Here is a 16,385-nt window from a genome sequence, read left to right on the forward strand (position 1 = left end):
TTAGTGCGGCTGCTGGACCATTCATAACAGCCTTCCGTCGTGTATATGCGTGTACATGCTATATATATGCATGTCTTCAAAGGAAGCAGCCATTCTGAAATGTCAGAAGCGGCATTAGCCTGATTTTGTGCCTTTGTTTCTCTCTGCCAGCCTGACATTTACACAGAACGGGAGGTCTAAGCACCAGGAGTCTCATGCCGCAACAAGGCTCTCAACAGTGAATCAAAAGGAGAGACGAGGTTGTAGTCCGGATTCGAGACTCCTCTTAAAGTTTTGTAACAGGAAATTTTACGGCAAATAATGGATACCCTACCCCCAAATCCCCTTGTCAGTTGTACGTAACTGATTTTCTGGCGTTTTCACAGCCGACGTTCACATCTGAAGACATCTTCTAAATAAAGAACCGAAGAAGAGACACACCGTGTTTTCGTGAAAAGCGGTCCACTCCGGAAATACACAGCAAATCCTCGTTATAACGGACCGCCAGCGTCGCCAGGCTGTCCGTTATAGCCGAGTGAAAGGGCATTCACTGATTCGAACTACATGGAAACACATAAAACACAGTAAAGCTATCATTGCAACAGGCCGTGGAGGCCCATAGAGCGGTGAGACGTCGAGGCTCCTACATTTTCTAGACAGTCGGCTCACAAAGACGGTGAGGTTGTCAGCCTTACGCGCCGGCAGCCCTTTAACCCCCAGGAAGATTCCTGGTACTCATTTCTGTTAGAGGCTGTGTCGACCCCAGGGACATAGTGCGGCTGGAAGGATTAGGAAAATTGAAAAAGTCCACCTCATCGAGCTTCGATCCAGCAACCTTTCTGCTTGTAACATAGTGTTTTTATTTTGTGGATTCTTTTTTAATTTAAATACTTCTCTGGCTACGAAAATTTTAGTGTCTCAGCTTCACTAGAAACTGGCAATTATACACGGCCAGATTTGTGCGTCATATCTGCTTCCGTCGTAGCGAAGGTTTGCTCCAGCGTGCCAATATAGACGGAGCTCCGGTCCAGAGGAGTTACTTCGTTGCGAGTAAAGTTACTGAAGCCATCTGCAAAGAATTCATGATAAGACGGAGTAGCGGCTTGATGAGGTGGCCCGAGACAATGTTCGGTGTTGCAGCGCCGAGCCCACACAGTTCCAGGAACAGGAGGGCTAGCAGAAAATAACACCGACGTTCGGGGAAAGAGTTCCAAACTGGGAAGGGCAAACTCATTACGTGTGGGATATGAAAGTTGTGTGAAGTTTGTCTCAAACATCTGCGAGATTGCGTCATCACACAGTGACGTACCTCTTTACATAATCTTATGAAGTCACTACCCGCTGGTTTCAATACATTATGACATGTGGACACGTTGCCAAGTAACGGCTGTGTAAACAGGCGACAGGACAACGGCCGTTTCTAGGGAACACTCTGCGGACACCGCGGCAACGAGAGAACACGAAATAATAGAAGATATATTCTCTGTGCGGTCCGTGTCCGGGCTATATAACGAGGACTAGTGAGACAGTGAGTCGTATGGAGCTCGGAACCAAGAATAACTGTGCTGATGAGGGCCATCAGCAATTTACATGATTTGAGTCAATTTTCCATCGTCGTGGAAGGCGACGAAAAGGGAACCCAGTGCCTGCCGATTCCTCATCCTAAACTCTTCTATCCTGAAGAAGGAGATAGCATGTTCATCCGAAACATCGGTATCTTCTTGCAAGAGTGCGCGACGTAACAGTCTCAATAGTAACAACCTCGAAAACATCAAAACGTAAATATAATTTGAGTGTCTCGAGCTGTTACATGTGGACAGACAGGCCAAGAGGCGCAGGTTCGGATCTCTGCGGACACGGAGGAGTTGTCTGGTCAGAAAGCAGTGTCCGTCTGTCCAGGGAGAGGCCTCGTTGTGTGCAAGCAATAAAACCAACAGCGACTCAGAATTCAGATTCCTGTCCGTATAAATATTTGAACGTCATTTTTATTTATTGCCCATGGCTGGAGGATACGAGCGCTTAATCTCAGCCGAAGCGCGGCCGGCATTCGAAACCATCGAAGCTATCAACGCGCACTTTACCGCTCAGCCGTACAATCGATTTATCTGGCTAATCGAGAGAAACTCGTCAGTGGTGTCACATCTGCTCGATCTGTTTTTATGATCGGCCGTCGGGCTCGGACAAGCTCCAGCCGCAAGCGTTCATATGTAGACACTGCGCGTGCGCAGCGATCACTACAGTGAATCCTCGTTATAGCGGACCCGGATATAACGGACAAGATCTGGCTGTGTGTAGTTGTGAACTTTTAGTAGATATAGTGAGGCACTAAGAAAATTTTATAGTTAAAAATATATTTAAAATGAAGGACCCCAACATAAAGACATATATGCAATTGCATAGTGTGTTTCTGTGTTTATTCCGTGTGTTGGCTACGTAACCTAAGCTGTAAAGGTAAATTTGTTCCTGTGCTTAATTAATTAAGCACTACGCCATGAAGGTGAATGGGGGGAGTGGATGTATATATCCACGTTTTCTTGACCTTGGCGCTAGTTGGGAAAATGAAGAGCAGAAGAATGGGTGGAGGGGGACAGTAATGAGGAAACTGAGACAATTTACGCTAAGTAGCAGAGAGTTTTATTTCTTTAGAAGGTGCCCAGGCTTCGCCCGTTCTTCCTGCTCATAAGGTCAGTATGATAGTTAGCAGCAGTGGCTTGAGGCAGGAGCGCGCGGTTCCTCTCCTGCCATTACATCTGGAACCTGCAATTTAACCAGACTATATCTAAAATTTTAGTTCCTACCGCAAAAGATAACCACCTCGGCCCCGTCATGAAAACCAACCAGTTAACGCTATTCAGGACAATAATTCATGTTTATTGTTAGAATCATGACGAAACTCCCAAATGCTTTGTGTGAACAAATTGCAGAGCTTTTAATGCTAAAACAGGTTATATATATATATATATATGGTTACCATCGTGCATTAAAAAGATTAAGAATACTCACGCGTAAAGGATTAAAGATGTAAAGTCCGTCTGCTGATCTCTGTGCAGACTGCACGCTCTACGGCGAAGTAGGAGAAGTTATCGCTCCATCACGGGGCTTTGAGATTAGTTACAGTTCGTGCTTTTGGAGCTGCGTCGGGGTCGTGCATGAGGAAAAAGAAAGGGGCAGTAGTTGAAGCCGTATTGTGGGAGGGAGGAAGGGTGGCGCACTGTAAGTAAGGCCCCGCTACAACCCACCGGACAGCGTGTAAGTGAGCAAACATTTGCAACTTGTATGTCTAATTGTTCAGGGCTAACTTCTTGCTTCCGCTTGATGACGGTGAGGATACGTGTTTCAGACGAGATTCGAACCAGAGTCACCTGTCCCGTTCATCCTCCATCGACAGTATTGTGGAGGCGGCATCGGCGGGTTGGGGCGACCAGGAAACCAGCAGTAACACGCTCCAGCCGCCGCGACGCCTGCCGTCACCTCTCCTGCACCGACCGGAGCGACCCGTGCTACTGGTGTCCCCATCAGTAGGGCGCAGGATGAAGGGCCAACGGGCCGTCACAGGTAGGCCTTGCTCTAGAGACACTGGGCCATATGGTCCTCAGGATCTGACGTGGCGCAAGGGTTGACTGAGTGGGGGTGGGTCTCCAACGCTGCCCTGCTATTGTAGGTAGGAATAGTGGGGGAGGCCACCCCGTGTGAGCAGTGGCAGATCGGCGGACAGTGCCTTGACGTGGAGACTGCAGCATGTCATTGTGACACATGATTTTGATATTCCAATGAATTATACTGATATGCTAGAATATCCAGGTCCCAGGAGGAAAGGACAGTATCCTGGGAGGTCACAGTGTCGGTCATTCTAAGCAGAAGAATTCACAGCCCGTCAGTGTAACTCTGATAGGAAACGCAGCTGGCAATGGAAACTGGCTTCCTCGTGACCTAGCAACTCTTTTGAAGTTTGCAAACCTGTGGATCACCAAATTATTTCCGGCCTGCAAACCCCTACCCCGTTTTGGAATTCTCCTCAGAGCTTGATAGGATATTAGTGCAGCTACTGTAAACATGACATCTGAACATCTGAAACAGCAAAGAGGACTGTCATAACTGCGCAGGAGCAGTTGGTATTCCTCAAGAGATATAAATTGAAGTTTATTTCCCCTCCTCCTGAACAAGAGCGCAATATGAACACCCCTACAGACCATCACTGCCGAGCACGCGAGTTTCCATTATCGGACCGCGCCTTTGACTGACTGACTCTTCTGCTTCGTTTCTGGTGGTTCTCGTGGTTTTCCTTAGTCTCTCCAAGTAAATACCAATACCGTAACCGAAACAAATCCGCAACCGCTCCGTTTATGTAGTTTGAAAATGGTACCATTGTTGCGAGGTAGCTCAGCTGGTATAGTGACTATGCTACGGGATGGATCACCGACAAGTCGTGGTTTGTTTTCCGGTAGTGGAAAGAAATTTTTCTGTTCCCAGTAACGTCTCACTGGCTCTGGAGCTGTTTCTCCAGGCGTAAAGCGGCCGGTGCTTGAAACTGTCCACTCACCTCCATCTAAAACCGAGATTAAGAGCGGTGGAGCTATGCCTTCACGCCCTCATACATATTCATGGCGTAGTGGTTATTTAATTAAACTCAGGGGTACCTTTACCATGCCGTTCGAAGCTATATATTTTTTCAAGCGTCTCAAAACGTCACAGTAAAAGTCAGAGTTGACCGTAGTGTTGGGAGGAACGAATTCGCAGCGACAAAGCAATGAGCAGTGCTCTACAGCGCGGTGTCACGTGGTACACTTATGCACTGGGCTTCCGGAAGTGTGACCTTGCCCTCCCCTGTCATCTCCTTTCAGTGAGGCAGGTACAGCAGACGCGAACTTTCTGGTACCATCTAGTACACATAGGCCCCTGAAGCTACTACATCTATACGATAGCAGCCGTACACTGAGATATTCATCAGCAAATGAATAAACAGGTAAATAAATAAATAAATACACACATAAAAGAATAATTGAACACAAATTTAAGCTGTTAAATAAATAAATAAATAAATAAGACTGTAAATAAAACAAATTATTTAAAAAACATATAAGCAAGCAAATAAACACACGAGTAAATGAATGAATAATTAATAAAAAGATAAATAAAATATATAGACAGATTTATAAATATGAACATATACATAAAGATTCAAAAGGCAGAAACAAGCCTGTCTCGAACGTCACACGATTAGATGTAGGAAGCCAGCGAGAGGAACAAACGCAGGCACTGTCACGTGACAGATGACGGCACCTTGCACTTGCACTGACAGACAGCTGAATGGGCCCGCAGGAAAAGAGACGTGCTGAAGGAAGTGAGGACACTATCCGGCGCAGCCACGTGGTGCGCACTTGTAAACACGAAAGCCTTAATGGGTGTACTCGATCAGTGCAGTGGACGTTTTTAATCCGTGATTCAGTGATTCACGGATCCTGTTGAACTTCTGTCCCATAAAGAAAGCGCCACTGAATATTAAATGAAGTGTCAGTTGCTAATATTCGAAAAGGGAAATATTTTTCTACGTGACGAATCGACTGAATTGAGTAAATCTCATTACGCGTTACTCGAAACGTATGTGTGAGTGACACTCAAATTCATGGTACCATTCATTTTTGCATTTAGTTGTAGCGCCCGGTATAAAGACAGACAAAGGAAGATAAAGCACGGAAGAAGGACAGGTATAACAGGGAGCGAATCAAATAGACAAATAAGGGACAGAGAGAACATGAAGGAACGTATCTGAGGTCCTCACGCCGTAACTGTGGGATATGACACCGTGTAATCTGGTACGAAAGTATTGATGCTTCAGAGGAGCATGCGACAATGAATCCTGAAGAAGGGAACACTGCGTTTCTCCGAAATGTTAGTACGTATCTACCAAATTACACAGCGTAACAGAATGGGTTTGCGTAGCAGTAAAGTTCTTGATTTGAATTCTGGGATGCTCGGTTCGAATCCCGGCCGGAACTCCGACCATCTTGACTCGTGATTGTATTCAGGCCCTCCAGCAAAAGCCAGGATAGTACCGCGATTAGTCCACGGCCCAACCTTTCGTGATATTTTCTAATTCATATGCATTCTGCATAATGAGGAGCTTCACAACTTGTCCTCTTCTCCAAGTGTAATTAGAATGATCGAGTCAAGAATGAGGTAGGCAGGACATGTAGCATGAATGGGGGAGACTAGAAATGCGTATAGGATATTGGTGGGAAAGTTGGAAGGAAGAGACCACAGGGAAGACCAAGGCGTAGGTTGGCGGACAAAATTAAAATGGATCTTAGAGAGATAGGATGGTATGGATTGGATTGATCTGGCTCAGGATAGGGACCAGTGGAGGGCTCTTGTGAACACGGTAATGAACCTTCGGGTTCCATAAAGTGCTGGGAAATTCTTGAGTAGCTGCACAACTGGCAGCTTCTCAAGAAGGGCTCAGCTCCTTGAATGAATGAATGAATATTCATTCTACTATTCGAAGTCATATGGCATATCTGAACGACAGCGCCTTAAAATGAGGAGTAAAAAGAATATACGGCGGCATATCCCAGAAGGCAGTAATCTTAAAACGGCAGGTTTTGTTCTCCTTACATAAGATAGCATGATAAATTTTCCCGGGGTTTTAATTGGAGTTGCGAGAAATTTTTCGAGCACGATAAACGCCTGCATAAACCTTCGAGCAGACCCGCCTCACTCCAGAGTCGGAGAAGTTGCCGCCCACTAAGGCGGGTAGCCCAAAGTGCTCTAGCATATTGCAAGTGGACACAGACAAGGCTTTGAGAAATATTGCCACGTGGCACTGCGGCGTCACGCTTCGTGTTCACCACACCCCACTACCCTCACCACCCCCTGCCAATTGCATGCCCGTTCTTACTGACCAGGGTATATTTGAGGATCTTACGGTGATGTCTGCGTTGTAACCCAATGTAGTTCGGATACACCCCGACGTTTCGGAAGAACAAGCTGAACCCAGCCTGCAACCTTGTTCTCCCAGTTCTTTGCATTATTTATTTAACATTTCGACCCTGAAGATGGAGGCGAGTTGTTACTCTGAAACGTGGGATTGCCTCAGATCTACATGGGGCTACAATCTGGAGGACCATACTCTGTAGAAACATGTTATGTCTATATGCTTATAATTTGGGGCACGATTATTTAAAATGTGCCGGTCACGGTAGCCGAGCGGTCTGAGGCATGTACTGTCTTCGTGGGTTCGAATCCTACTCAGGGTATGGATGTTTAGTGTTTGTGTATGTGCGCTTTTCTGTGTTTGTGTACAGGTAGAGGCCTTGCGACGAGCTGATCACCCGCCCAAGGAGTTTTACCGAATGTTTAACATCTAGTAAACCGAAGTGAAACGGAGAGTTTCATGGAGGTAGGCCTAGGCCCAAATTGGGGCTGTAGCGCCACAGGGAAAAAAAATATTTAGAATGTGTCTTTCTTTTTTCTCAATATTGATTTCCTTATACAAATCTAGGGTGGGGGGGAGATGCGTGCGTTCCGCCCTCTCCCCCGCCCTCAACTGCTGACCCGACTTCCAGGCGTGTGACATTTAGCCTAAATTAAATTCTCTAAGGGGGTATAGAACCACTTTCGTTTTGTGTAACCCCTCGACTCGGTGCGCTTGGTGTTAGGATTCTGAGAGCAATGCATTGGGCCTAAGAGGGAGGAAGTGGCAGGAGCCAGCGGAGCTTCATCATTTGTACTCCTCACCCCAAATCGTTAGGATAAGATGGGCAGGGCATGTGGTACGCATGGGACAGAAGGGAAAGTCATTGATGGCTTTAATGGAAAGTATTAAGGGTTAAGGGGGGGAGAATTTGGTTGATATGGGCGTAAGCGTTAGGATATTATTAAAACAGATCTAATGAAAATAGAATAGGAAGATATTTATATATCTTGCAGCGATTATTTTTCTGTTCGATCGCCGGTTTGTCACCGCAGAAGCGTTGGTTCAATCCCAGGGCCATCTATGCGGGGGGCAGTGTTAATATTGGGTCAGATGTTGTTCTGGTTAGTTCATTCTCTCGTCAGTACTCCATATCCGTCACCGTCTGTCATTGTTTGTCATCGTTAGCAGCGGTTGCTGTAACGGCATGTCAGCTATCATCACCCGTGTGAGCTGCTGTCATCTTCATGTCCGTCGCAGGGTACATTGCTTGGCGTACGGACGTAAGGATGCGCCGTCAGCTGTCGTCCTTTTCACGAAAAATGCTTATCTGTAAGAGCTTCTTGAAAACAGCTTCTTGTATTATTTCAGTGTAGGATGTTGTGATTCGATTGTGAATAAAAAGAGGTAAGTTTGTCCCTGTGCTTAACTAATTATGCACTACGCCATGAAGGTGTATGGGGAGTGGATGTATAGATCCACATTTTCTTCACCTCGGCACTAGCTGGAGGTGAATGGTCAGCTTCACGCCCCTGCCGCTTTACCCCTGGGGAAAGAGCCCCCTGTACCCATTGGATAGGAGGTTGTGTGGACCCCAAAGCCGTTCTGGATGACGTGGAGAAAATTGTTGACTCTACCGGGACTCGAACTCCGACCCCTCGGTCGCCCAGCCGGTAGCTAGTCGCTATACCGACTGAGCTATCCCGGTGCCTGATTGGATTGTGAGTGCGTACTTTTACATATGTCTGTATATTGCGTTTTACATTGTAAGCACAAAGTTGAGTGAGCCCTTGTGAATGCGACATTAAACGGACGTTTTGAGGGTCTCATGCAGTGGCTCCGAAACGCACTAGCCTCAGGAACGTGACGTCACTGATGGCTACTTTCTACTTCCTTGCCCGGCATATCCTTAGCTTCTGCATAAGGAGGCAGTTTTGTACCCCGAAACGTCGGTATTCTTCTACCAGACTGTATGGTCCTCACATCCCAGAAGATACAGCTCTTGATAATCACCGACGCTCTAACCTCAAGGTCACACAGTAATAAGCTTTCGGACTTTCTTGAACAGCAAAGTATTCTGTTATCTGACCTTTGCGCCATCTTGAGGCAGTGACGGGAACTCGATAAATTCTGTTTTCATCACGCGATACCGCAGAGCTCGTCCTGCAGGCTGACTACTGGAGATGTGCGTTGCTGTAGACATTGTGTGCTCTGTTAGGTGGAGTCTGTCTCCAGGTCACACCGCCTGCCATCTGCCCACCGAGCCACCTGCGCCCCGCGAGCGGAAGGGATGTGCAGGAACACAGGTCGCCAGAGCAGACACCTCCCATTCCTAGAAGGACGCACCCAAATGTTATCGTCTGTTTGCTCTTCGTAATTCCGCGCCGTGAGCAGAAAGTGCCGGGCAGTGGCTACCCGCTGGGACGAGAGCAAGCCCTTACGTGGACACTCGTGCTCTTCCATAGCTCAGGCCGCTAGTCGCCCGGGTTCGAGCCCGGGTCAGGTCATGTGGTGGCGCTGGGACAGGTTTTCTCCAAGTACTTCGGTTTCCCCTGCCAATTGTCATTCCACCGACTGCTCCATACTCATCCTCTACCATCCGGGGCTGGTACACACGNCCTTTTATTCATGCCCAAGACTTACTACGATGTTCACAAGAGCCAGCTGAATCCTGTCCATGCCCTCCCGCCATTTTCTTTGCTACGTCCCTGAAGCAAATTCCTTCCTCAGAAACATGGCGCCGCTCAGATAGCCAAGAAATCGCCCGCCCTTTATGGGACATGGAAGTTCGTTACCGTGGGCGCAGTCCTGAGCCAGATGAATCCAGTCCATTCTCTTTCAGCTAGCGCACGAAGCCACTGGACTCTGCAGACAGCTGTATCCTCTAGAAGGGCGCTGTCAAGGTCACAGTCGCTCGGAGGGACCCGGCTGAGAGACTAGACTCCCATCTGTGTGCGGCTCAGGTGCAGGCAATATTTGTCTTTCTTATTTCCCCCAGAGCATGTTTTGATGCAGAGTGTAAGCTGTTAGGTGCTGTGTCACCCGCCGCAGTTGTGGCTGTCACGGAGGAACATATTGCCTCCATCTTCAGGGGTGAATAGTAAGACAAAGGTAGCGAGCAATATCTTGCTGTGGCTTAGTCTTCGACCTTGTAGATGGACAAAATATGTTTCCCGAAACGTGCGTAAACTTTCATAAAACTACACGGCGTCATATCCCAGAATATACTACTGCCTTCTCTTTCTGTTTACTTCCGTGTAAGCGAGTGGTCCTACCGACTAACAGGCTCCAAGGAGCATTCAGTACTTCAGCCGACAAATTCCCAGCACATTCGGAAGCCGAAGGTTCATTACCGTGTTCACAACAATTGCCCAACTTTCCTGGGACTATCATGTTTGTCAGCAGACATGACACAAAAAGAGGGAGTGCCTGTCTTGGGGCGGGGGGAGAGGGGGCGGTAGAAAACTGGATCCCGCGTGGAGCTGGCCGCTGTGCTGCTTGCTGACTGGTCGAGTGGCTGGCTTACTGTACCTGCCTGCTACCTGCTGGAAGTCACCAGCCAACAAAGGAACTGTTCGGGCTCTCGGTAAGAAACGCGATTGTGGTTAAGTTTTCTGCGTAAATGCGTGTGTTTCGATATGTGCCCTGAGATGGGATGACTGTAAGACATCTGTGGACGTGTTGCCCTGAAATGGGCTGTACGGGTGAACGTGGCGAGTGCAGACAATGCAGTGAGGAGAGGTTACGTTTACTCACGCTTAGCAATACGTTTAGGATAATATAAATGCCTAACATGAGCAATGAATTTCGTGTGAGAGAATGGTTGCCATGGACACAGGACAGTAAAGAGAATGTGAACAACGAACCTCGTGTAACGCTCTCGTCTGTACGCAAAAGAAAATGGCAGGACTACAGAGTGAGATGTAGCTAAAACAGTGTTTAATTTGTGAGTTTGAAGCAGGTGAATTTCTCTTGCGTTGAGGACGTATGGAATGTTTACAAAGTGACATGTGGGCTTGTGTGGCGTGTAACCTGAGCCCGTTGCCCCGTGCGTGCTTCTTGTGATGGATGGCGTTGTCTGTGTGTAATAAAGTAATGCTTCGATGAGAGGAGTATCTTGCGGTGCCAGCCTTCGAATCAAGGTAACGGGTGAGTTCAATGCGTTTTTCTTTTTAAGTTTGACTGTTAAACCTTGTATTTGAATGTGGGACATCAACATCATCAAGTAATCAAGGAGTTGGGCCCCTTGCAGACCGTGTGCGGCCCCATCCGCCCAGTTGTCTCTACAGAGGACACCCCCGCTCCCTTGTAATCTTGTAACAGTTTTGGAAGTTGGTTCCCTTGCATTCTGTCGACATGCTGAATGCAGCTGGTTTCTTGTTTTGAAGTCTCGGGGTTTCTGTGTTTTCTGTCGTGTCCGTTCTGTCAAAACTTCCGCCTTGTTATATTTCATTTCAGCTGCTGCAGTTCTGATTTCGTTTCCTCTCTCTTGCTTTCTCTTGCTTTCTTTTAGCCGTGGAGGTTTCGCTCCTGTATAAAATGCAGTTAAATCTGAGATTTTATAATTTTGATTTGTTTCATCCTGGTCCGTCACGCTAACAATATCACAAGAGGTTAATCAGTTCCGTCCAGTGTGACTAGTAAAGATTTGTCTTATTTCAGTCCTTCATCCCTTGCGTGTTTCGGTCTTCACAGACCATCCTCAGAGGGGCATCAGTACAGTCGGAAGCCACTATTGCAGTATGTGTTTGAATGCTAGAATGTATGCATGCAGTGTTGATAAGATACAGTGGATATGAAGACTAATGTTTTAACAACTACAGAGGCTGTCTTAATATGTTAAATTATTTACAATTAGTTTGTTAAGATTTCTGTTGGAAATTGTAAACCAAGTTGGTTCGTGTCTTTTTTATTATTTCTTCTCTTGAAGGGGGCCAAACTTGTACCGTGTACCGTGCTTAACCTGTTATGATGAGATTTTATACATTATTATTGTAGTGTGCATGGTCGAGTGGAGGTGAAACTCCACATATTTTAGCCTCGAAGATCGAAATGAGGGGTTACCGACAGCGAAGTTAAATAAACGTGTTAAAGAAATAGGATTGGGTGGTGTGGATTGGATTCATCTGGCACAGGATAGGGACTATTGGCAGGTTGTTTTGAACACGGTAAAGAAATTTCGGATCTCGTAAAATGTTGGCAAATTCTTGTGTAGCCGAGCGACTGGCCTCTGCTCTGTGGATTTGGGTAGGCAGGTAGCGTTAAATGAACACGGCACGTCTGAACGCACCGCCGTTACGCAAGCCAAATGCTGCAGTTGCAATGCGTATCAGGAGCTTGCAGCTTCCGGATTCACGGCTGTAACTAACGAACCGCTGGAGCCAGGACAGCGAAACTTTGTACGCAGATAGCTAGTAAACATACCAGGAATTACGAACATGGCGGCAGTGCGAAACTTTGAAGTTTGTCCCCGACCAATTTAACGTAACCTGACAAAAGCTTCCACACAGAAAACTCAAGTAAAACAATCACAGGATTAGTATAATCTGCCCAAAATTTCATTGCGCATGCGTCATCGACAGATAATGCCATAAATATATTTGTAACATTCCTTCACGTTGTCCAGATCGGCTGTGGAGTTCACCCAGCCTCCTATCCAATGGAAACCGGAGGCTCTTTCTCCGGGGGTAAAGAGACCGGGACGTGAAGCTGACCACTCACCTCCAACTAGTGCCGAGGTCAAAATATGTATCTATATGTCCACTCCCCCATACGCCTTCATGGCGTAATGCTAAATTTGTTAAGCACAGGGACAACTTTACCTTTACAGTGAGAACTGAAAAAGGCCAGGTAACTCAGTCGGTATAGCAACAGGCTACGTGCTCGGCGGGAGCAAGAGATTTTTCCCTATTCTCCAGCATCCAGACCGGCTGTGGAGCCCTCACCCAGGTTCCTATCAAATGGGTACTGAGGGTTATTTCCCCTGGGGATAAAACGGCTGGATCGTGAAGGTGAGCACTCACCTCCAAGTACTGAGGACAAGAATGGTGGAGCTATACATTCATTGCCCCATACGCCTTCATGACATGATGGTTAAGTACGGGAACAGGGCCCGCCACAGCAGCAGTCCGTGCAAGGAAACTGCGCATGCCCATCATTCGTAATCTAATATTGTTCGGGACAGTGAGCGCGTAATTAGCTTTTCAGTCGAGAAAACGGGAAATTAGGCTGTGACATGGAAGTGACAGACAGACAGACAGACATCTTATTGCATCCGCGTCAGACCACGTCTGTATTTTTGTTTCCATTAGACAGAAGGAAAAGCGAAGAGAAGACAGTTATCGCGCGCTCGCTTTGCTTGCAGCATGGAAAGAAAAAAGGCAAACTTGTCTCTCGGAATGAAATGGATTTAATAATAAGGGCGGAAGATGGAAGATAAGGGAGGGTGAGGGGAAATGCATTGGTGTTGGGGCGGAATGCTTCCCTATGAGAGTGACTGCACGGGCAAATATGGGTCGGATGTGTTTTTGTGTGACACGCTTACATTTTTATTGAATTTTAAAATGTAACGCCCCGTGTAATATTCCTGTTTTATGCTTTGCTTGTGCTGTTTGGGCCGAACGAACGGAACACTCAAACACGCTGGAACCTAGTGACGTTCAGCCTCGGGATGTTAACAGCCGTGCTCTGCCCACAATTCATTAATCTGAGTTCAGTGCTGCTAACTTCGCACACTTGGAACTAAAATGTCCCACTGGGTAATTACTCTAAATCTACAGAGCTGAGTCCTTGACAAGCCGCCAGTTGCGCAGCTACTCAAGAACTTCCCAACATTTCACGGAACAAGAAGGTTCATTACCGTGTTCACAAGACTCCTCCACCGGCCCCTATCCTGAGCCAGATCAATCCAGTCCATACCACCACATCCTCTCTCTCTCTCTCTCTAAAATCCATTTTAATATTATCCCAAGTACGTCTAAGACTTACTAATCGTCTCTTCTCTTCAGTGTTTCGAACCCAAATCATGTACGCATTCAGTTTTCATCCGGGCGTGCTACATGCCCTGCCAATCTCATCCTCCTTGACTGGGTCATTCTGATTAGTTCAGTGTTTAATAATAAAGGGGCGGGATAGCACAGTCGGTATGGCGACGGACTACGGGCTGGACGACCCGGGTTCGATTCCCAACAGGGAAAGATTCTCTTCACAACGTCTAGACTGGTTCTGAGGCCCACTCAGCCTCCTAACCAATGTGTACTGGGGAATCCTTCCCCTGGGGTAAAGCGGCCCATTCGTGCAGCTGACCACACACTTCCATCTAGTGCCGAGGTCAAGAATGGTCGTGCTAAACCTCCACTCCCCCATATACCTTCATGGCATAGCGCTTAATTGATTAAGCATAGGAAAACTTCATTTTTTCTTTCGCCTTAATGTTTAATAATATTAATTAAATTACTCCAACCTCGTGACTGTTTTTAAATTTGTTTTATTTTTTGGGAAAACCGAAAATTAGATGCACAAAATATATAACAGGAAGAGACTCTGTCGAACGCAGGAAACTTCGGAGGTTCTGGAGAAATTAGCGGGAAATTTATTATGGGGTAGGGGGTTCAAAATTATTTTGGGGTACTTCAAAGATTTGAAGTTTAAACTGCTTAAATCCTGTCCAGGGACGTCCTCTACCATGAAGATTAGGCGAAAATACGTGCGAAGATGTGGAAAAATGTAAAGACAAGCACGCAGACACACCCTCTTCTGTATATGTTAGAGCTCTCCTCTAGGTCCATCTTAACCGTCTGCTTCCCTCTCCTTCAGGCGCGCTTTCCGAGAGATGGGCGAAACGTCGGTTATTTCCGCGACAGCACGTTCCTTGCTCCCTGTTCTTATTGCGAGCTTTTGGATTATGTTACCGTCCAGACTGATGCCAAGTTACAAGCGTTTCGAAACAGTATTCTCTTTCCATCTTCAAGGTAGATTTACTGAATTTGGATGAAGTAATTCCCTTCGAAACGTTACCAGCCTACTAGATTACACAGTGTAGATTTTTTTTATTGCTAGTGGGGTGGGGCTAAGTCCCTTGTACTGCGGCCACTTCTCGCCTATTGTACCAACCCCAGATGATAGGTGAGGGTGATTGTGGAGCAATTGGTGGAATGAAGATTGGCAGGGGAAACCGAAGTACTCGGAGAAAACCTGCTCCAGCACCACTTCGTCCACCACAAATCCCACTTGACCAGACCCCGGGATCGAACCCGGGCCGCCGCGGTGGGAAGCCAGCGACTAACCGCTTGAGCTATGGCGCGTCCCTACAGTGTAGGTTAGGCTGATCCTGTGCATCTCGCCCACGAAAACGTATGGGGATTGGAGGAATGTCTCCACGCATTCTTAACTTCAGCACTAGCCCTAGAGAAGAGCCCGCCGTACAATTCTGTATGAGACTGGGTGGACCCAGAGCCAGTCTCGACGCTGTGGGAAGAGAAGAATCTTTTGACCTGACGCGAATCGAACCTCAATCCCTTCATCGTTCATAATCCAGAGTATCACATAATCACCCCCCTGATAACGTCAACTGTGTATGGCTACACGTTTCTCCAGGACCGAAAGAAACCTCCTGTCACAGTGATGTCAGCAGGCGCCTCGAGATCATGCAACCCAAACAGCACGGAAGTTTGCCTGGTTGTCTGCTGCTTCTGAGAACCGCGGTGTATCGATGTCGATGTTCCTTAGGGTTGTTATTAAATTGTGTCACGTTTGTTTCCTGACACAAAAGTAACTGTCAGAAGTTGCCAGTTAATCAGCTCGTCAGCCAATTTTGCCCTAAAACATGTAACTTTTATTCCCGACGTCCATAGTTCGAATCTCGGCCAGAACACTGACATTACCGAGGTTTTTCATGATTTTCTTCAGTCTCCAGGTGAATGGCCGGTTAATACCTTTCAACTGACAACGGTCGATTCTTCCTGAACCTTTCGTGTTAGCCGAATGTGATCATATGCCTGTACCATTCGACGCTGCATAACGCCTCCAGTTGATACAGCGTCGCTGAATAACCTACGAAGCCCAGAGGTTCATTGCTGTGTTCAGTAGGTTCCGCCACTGAGTTCAGTCGTGAGCCACTTGAATCCATTCCATTACAGGCATCTTATTATCTTAAATCCCTTCCATTTACGCCTAGGTCTCCCAAGTGGTCTCTTTCCTTCAGCTTTCCCCTTTCCTACAAACTCGTATCCCGGCGTATCCTCGCGGATATGTTTCGAGCGTCACTGCCGCATGACCAGGAGAGGGGGGACCGACATGGAGGCAGAATCTTGTGGCAGAAGAAGGCGGACTAAACTGGCTCAAAGGGCTTCTAGGAATTAGTATCATCGGCCGCTCTTATTTATATTTAATCATATACATTCATGGAACCGGGATAGCTCAGTCGGTATAGGGACTGATTACGGAGCTGGACGGCCGTGGTTCGATTCCCGGCAAGTGCAAGACCAACCTGACTGGT

General features: G+C 47.1%; 1 protein-coding gene across 3 annotated transcripts in view; it reads left to right on the top strand.

Moving 5' to 3' along the window:
* The first annotated feature begins 3,369 nt into the window (after nucleotides 1-3,369).
* LOC111864883 (ankyrin repeat and fibronectin type-III domain-containing protein 1) overlaps nucleotides 3,370-16,385 on the top strand; it is a 53,919-nt gene continuing 40,903 nt past the window's right edge. The window contains exon 1 of one of the 3 annotated variants that reach the window (XM_023852471.2): nucleotides 3,370-3,534. In XM_023852471.2, the coding sequence (XP_023708239.1) occupies nucleotides 3,510-3,534 (25 nt within the window). In that variant the 5' untranslated portion in view covers nucleotides 3,370-3,509. Of the gene's footprint in view, nucleotides 3,535-10,392; nucleotides 11,039-16,385 lie in introns of those variants that run through there. The other 2 variants (XM_023852470.2, XM_023852472.2) reach the window with 2 other exon arrangements.

Source organism: Cryptotermes secundus, unplaced genomic scaffold, assembly GCF_002891405.2.
Source record: "Cryptotermes secundus unplaced genomic scaffold, Csec_1.0 scaffold1951, whole genome shotgun sequence".
In the NCBI taxonomy this organism is placed as follows: Eukaryota; Metazoa; Arthropoda; class Insecta; order Blattodea; family Kalotermitidae; genus Cryptotermes; species Cryptotermes secundus.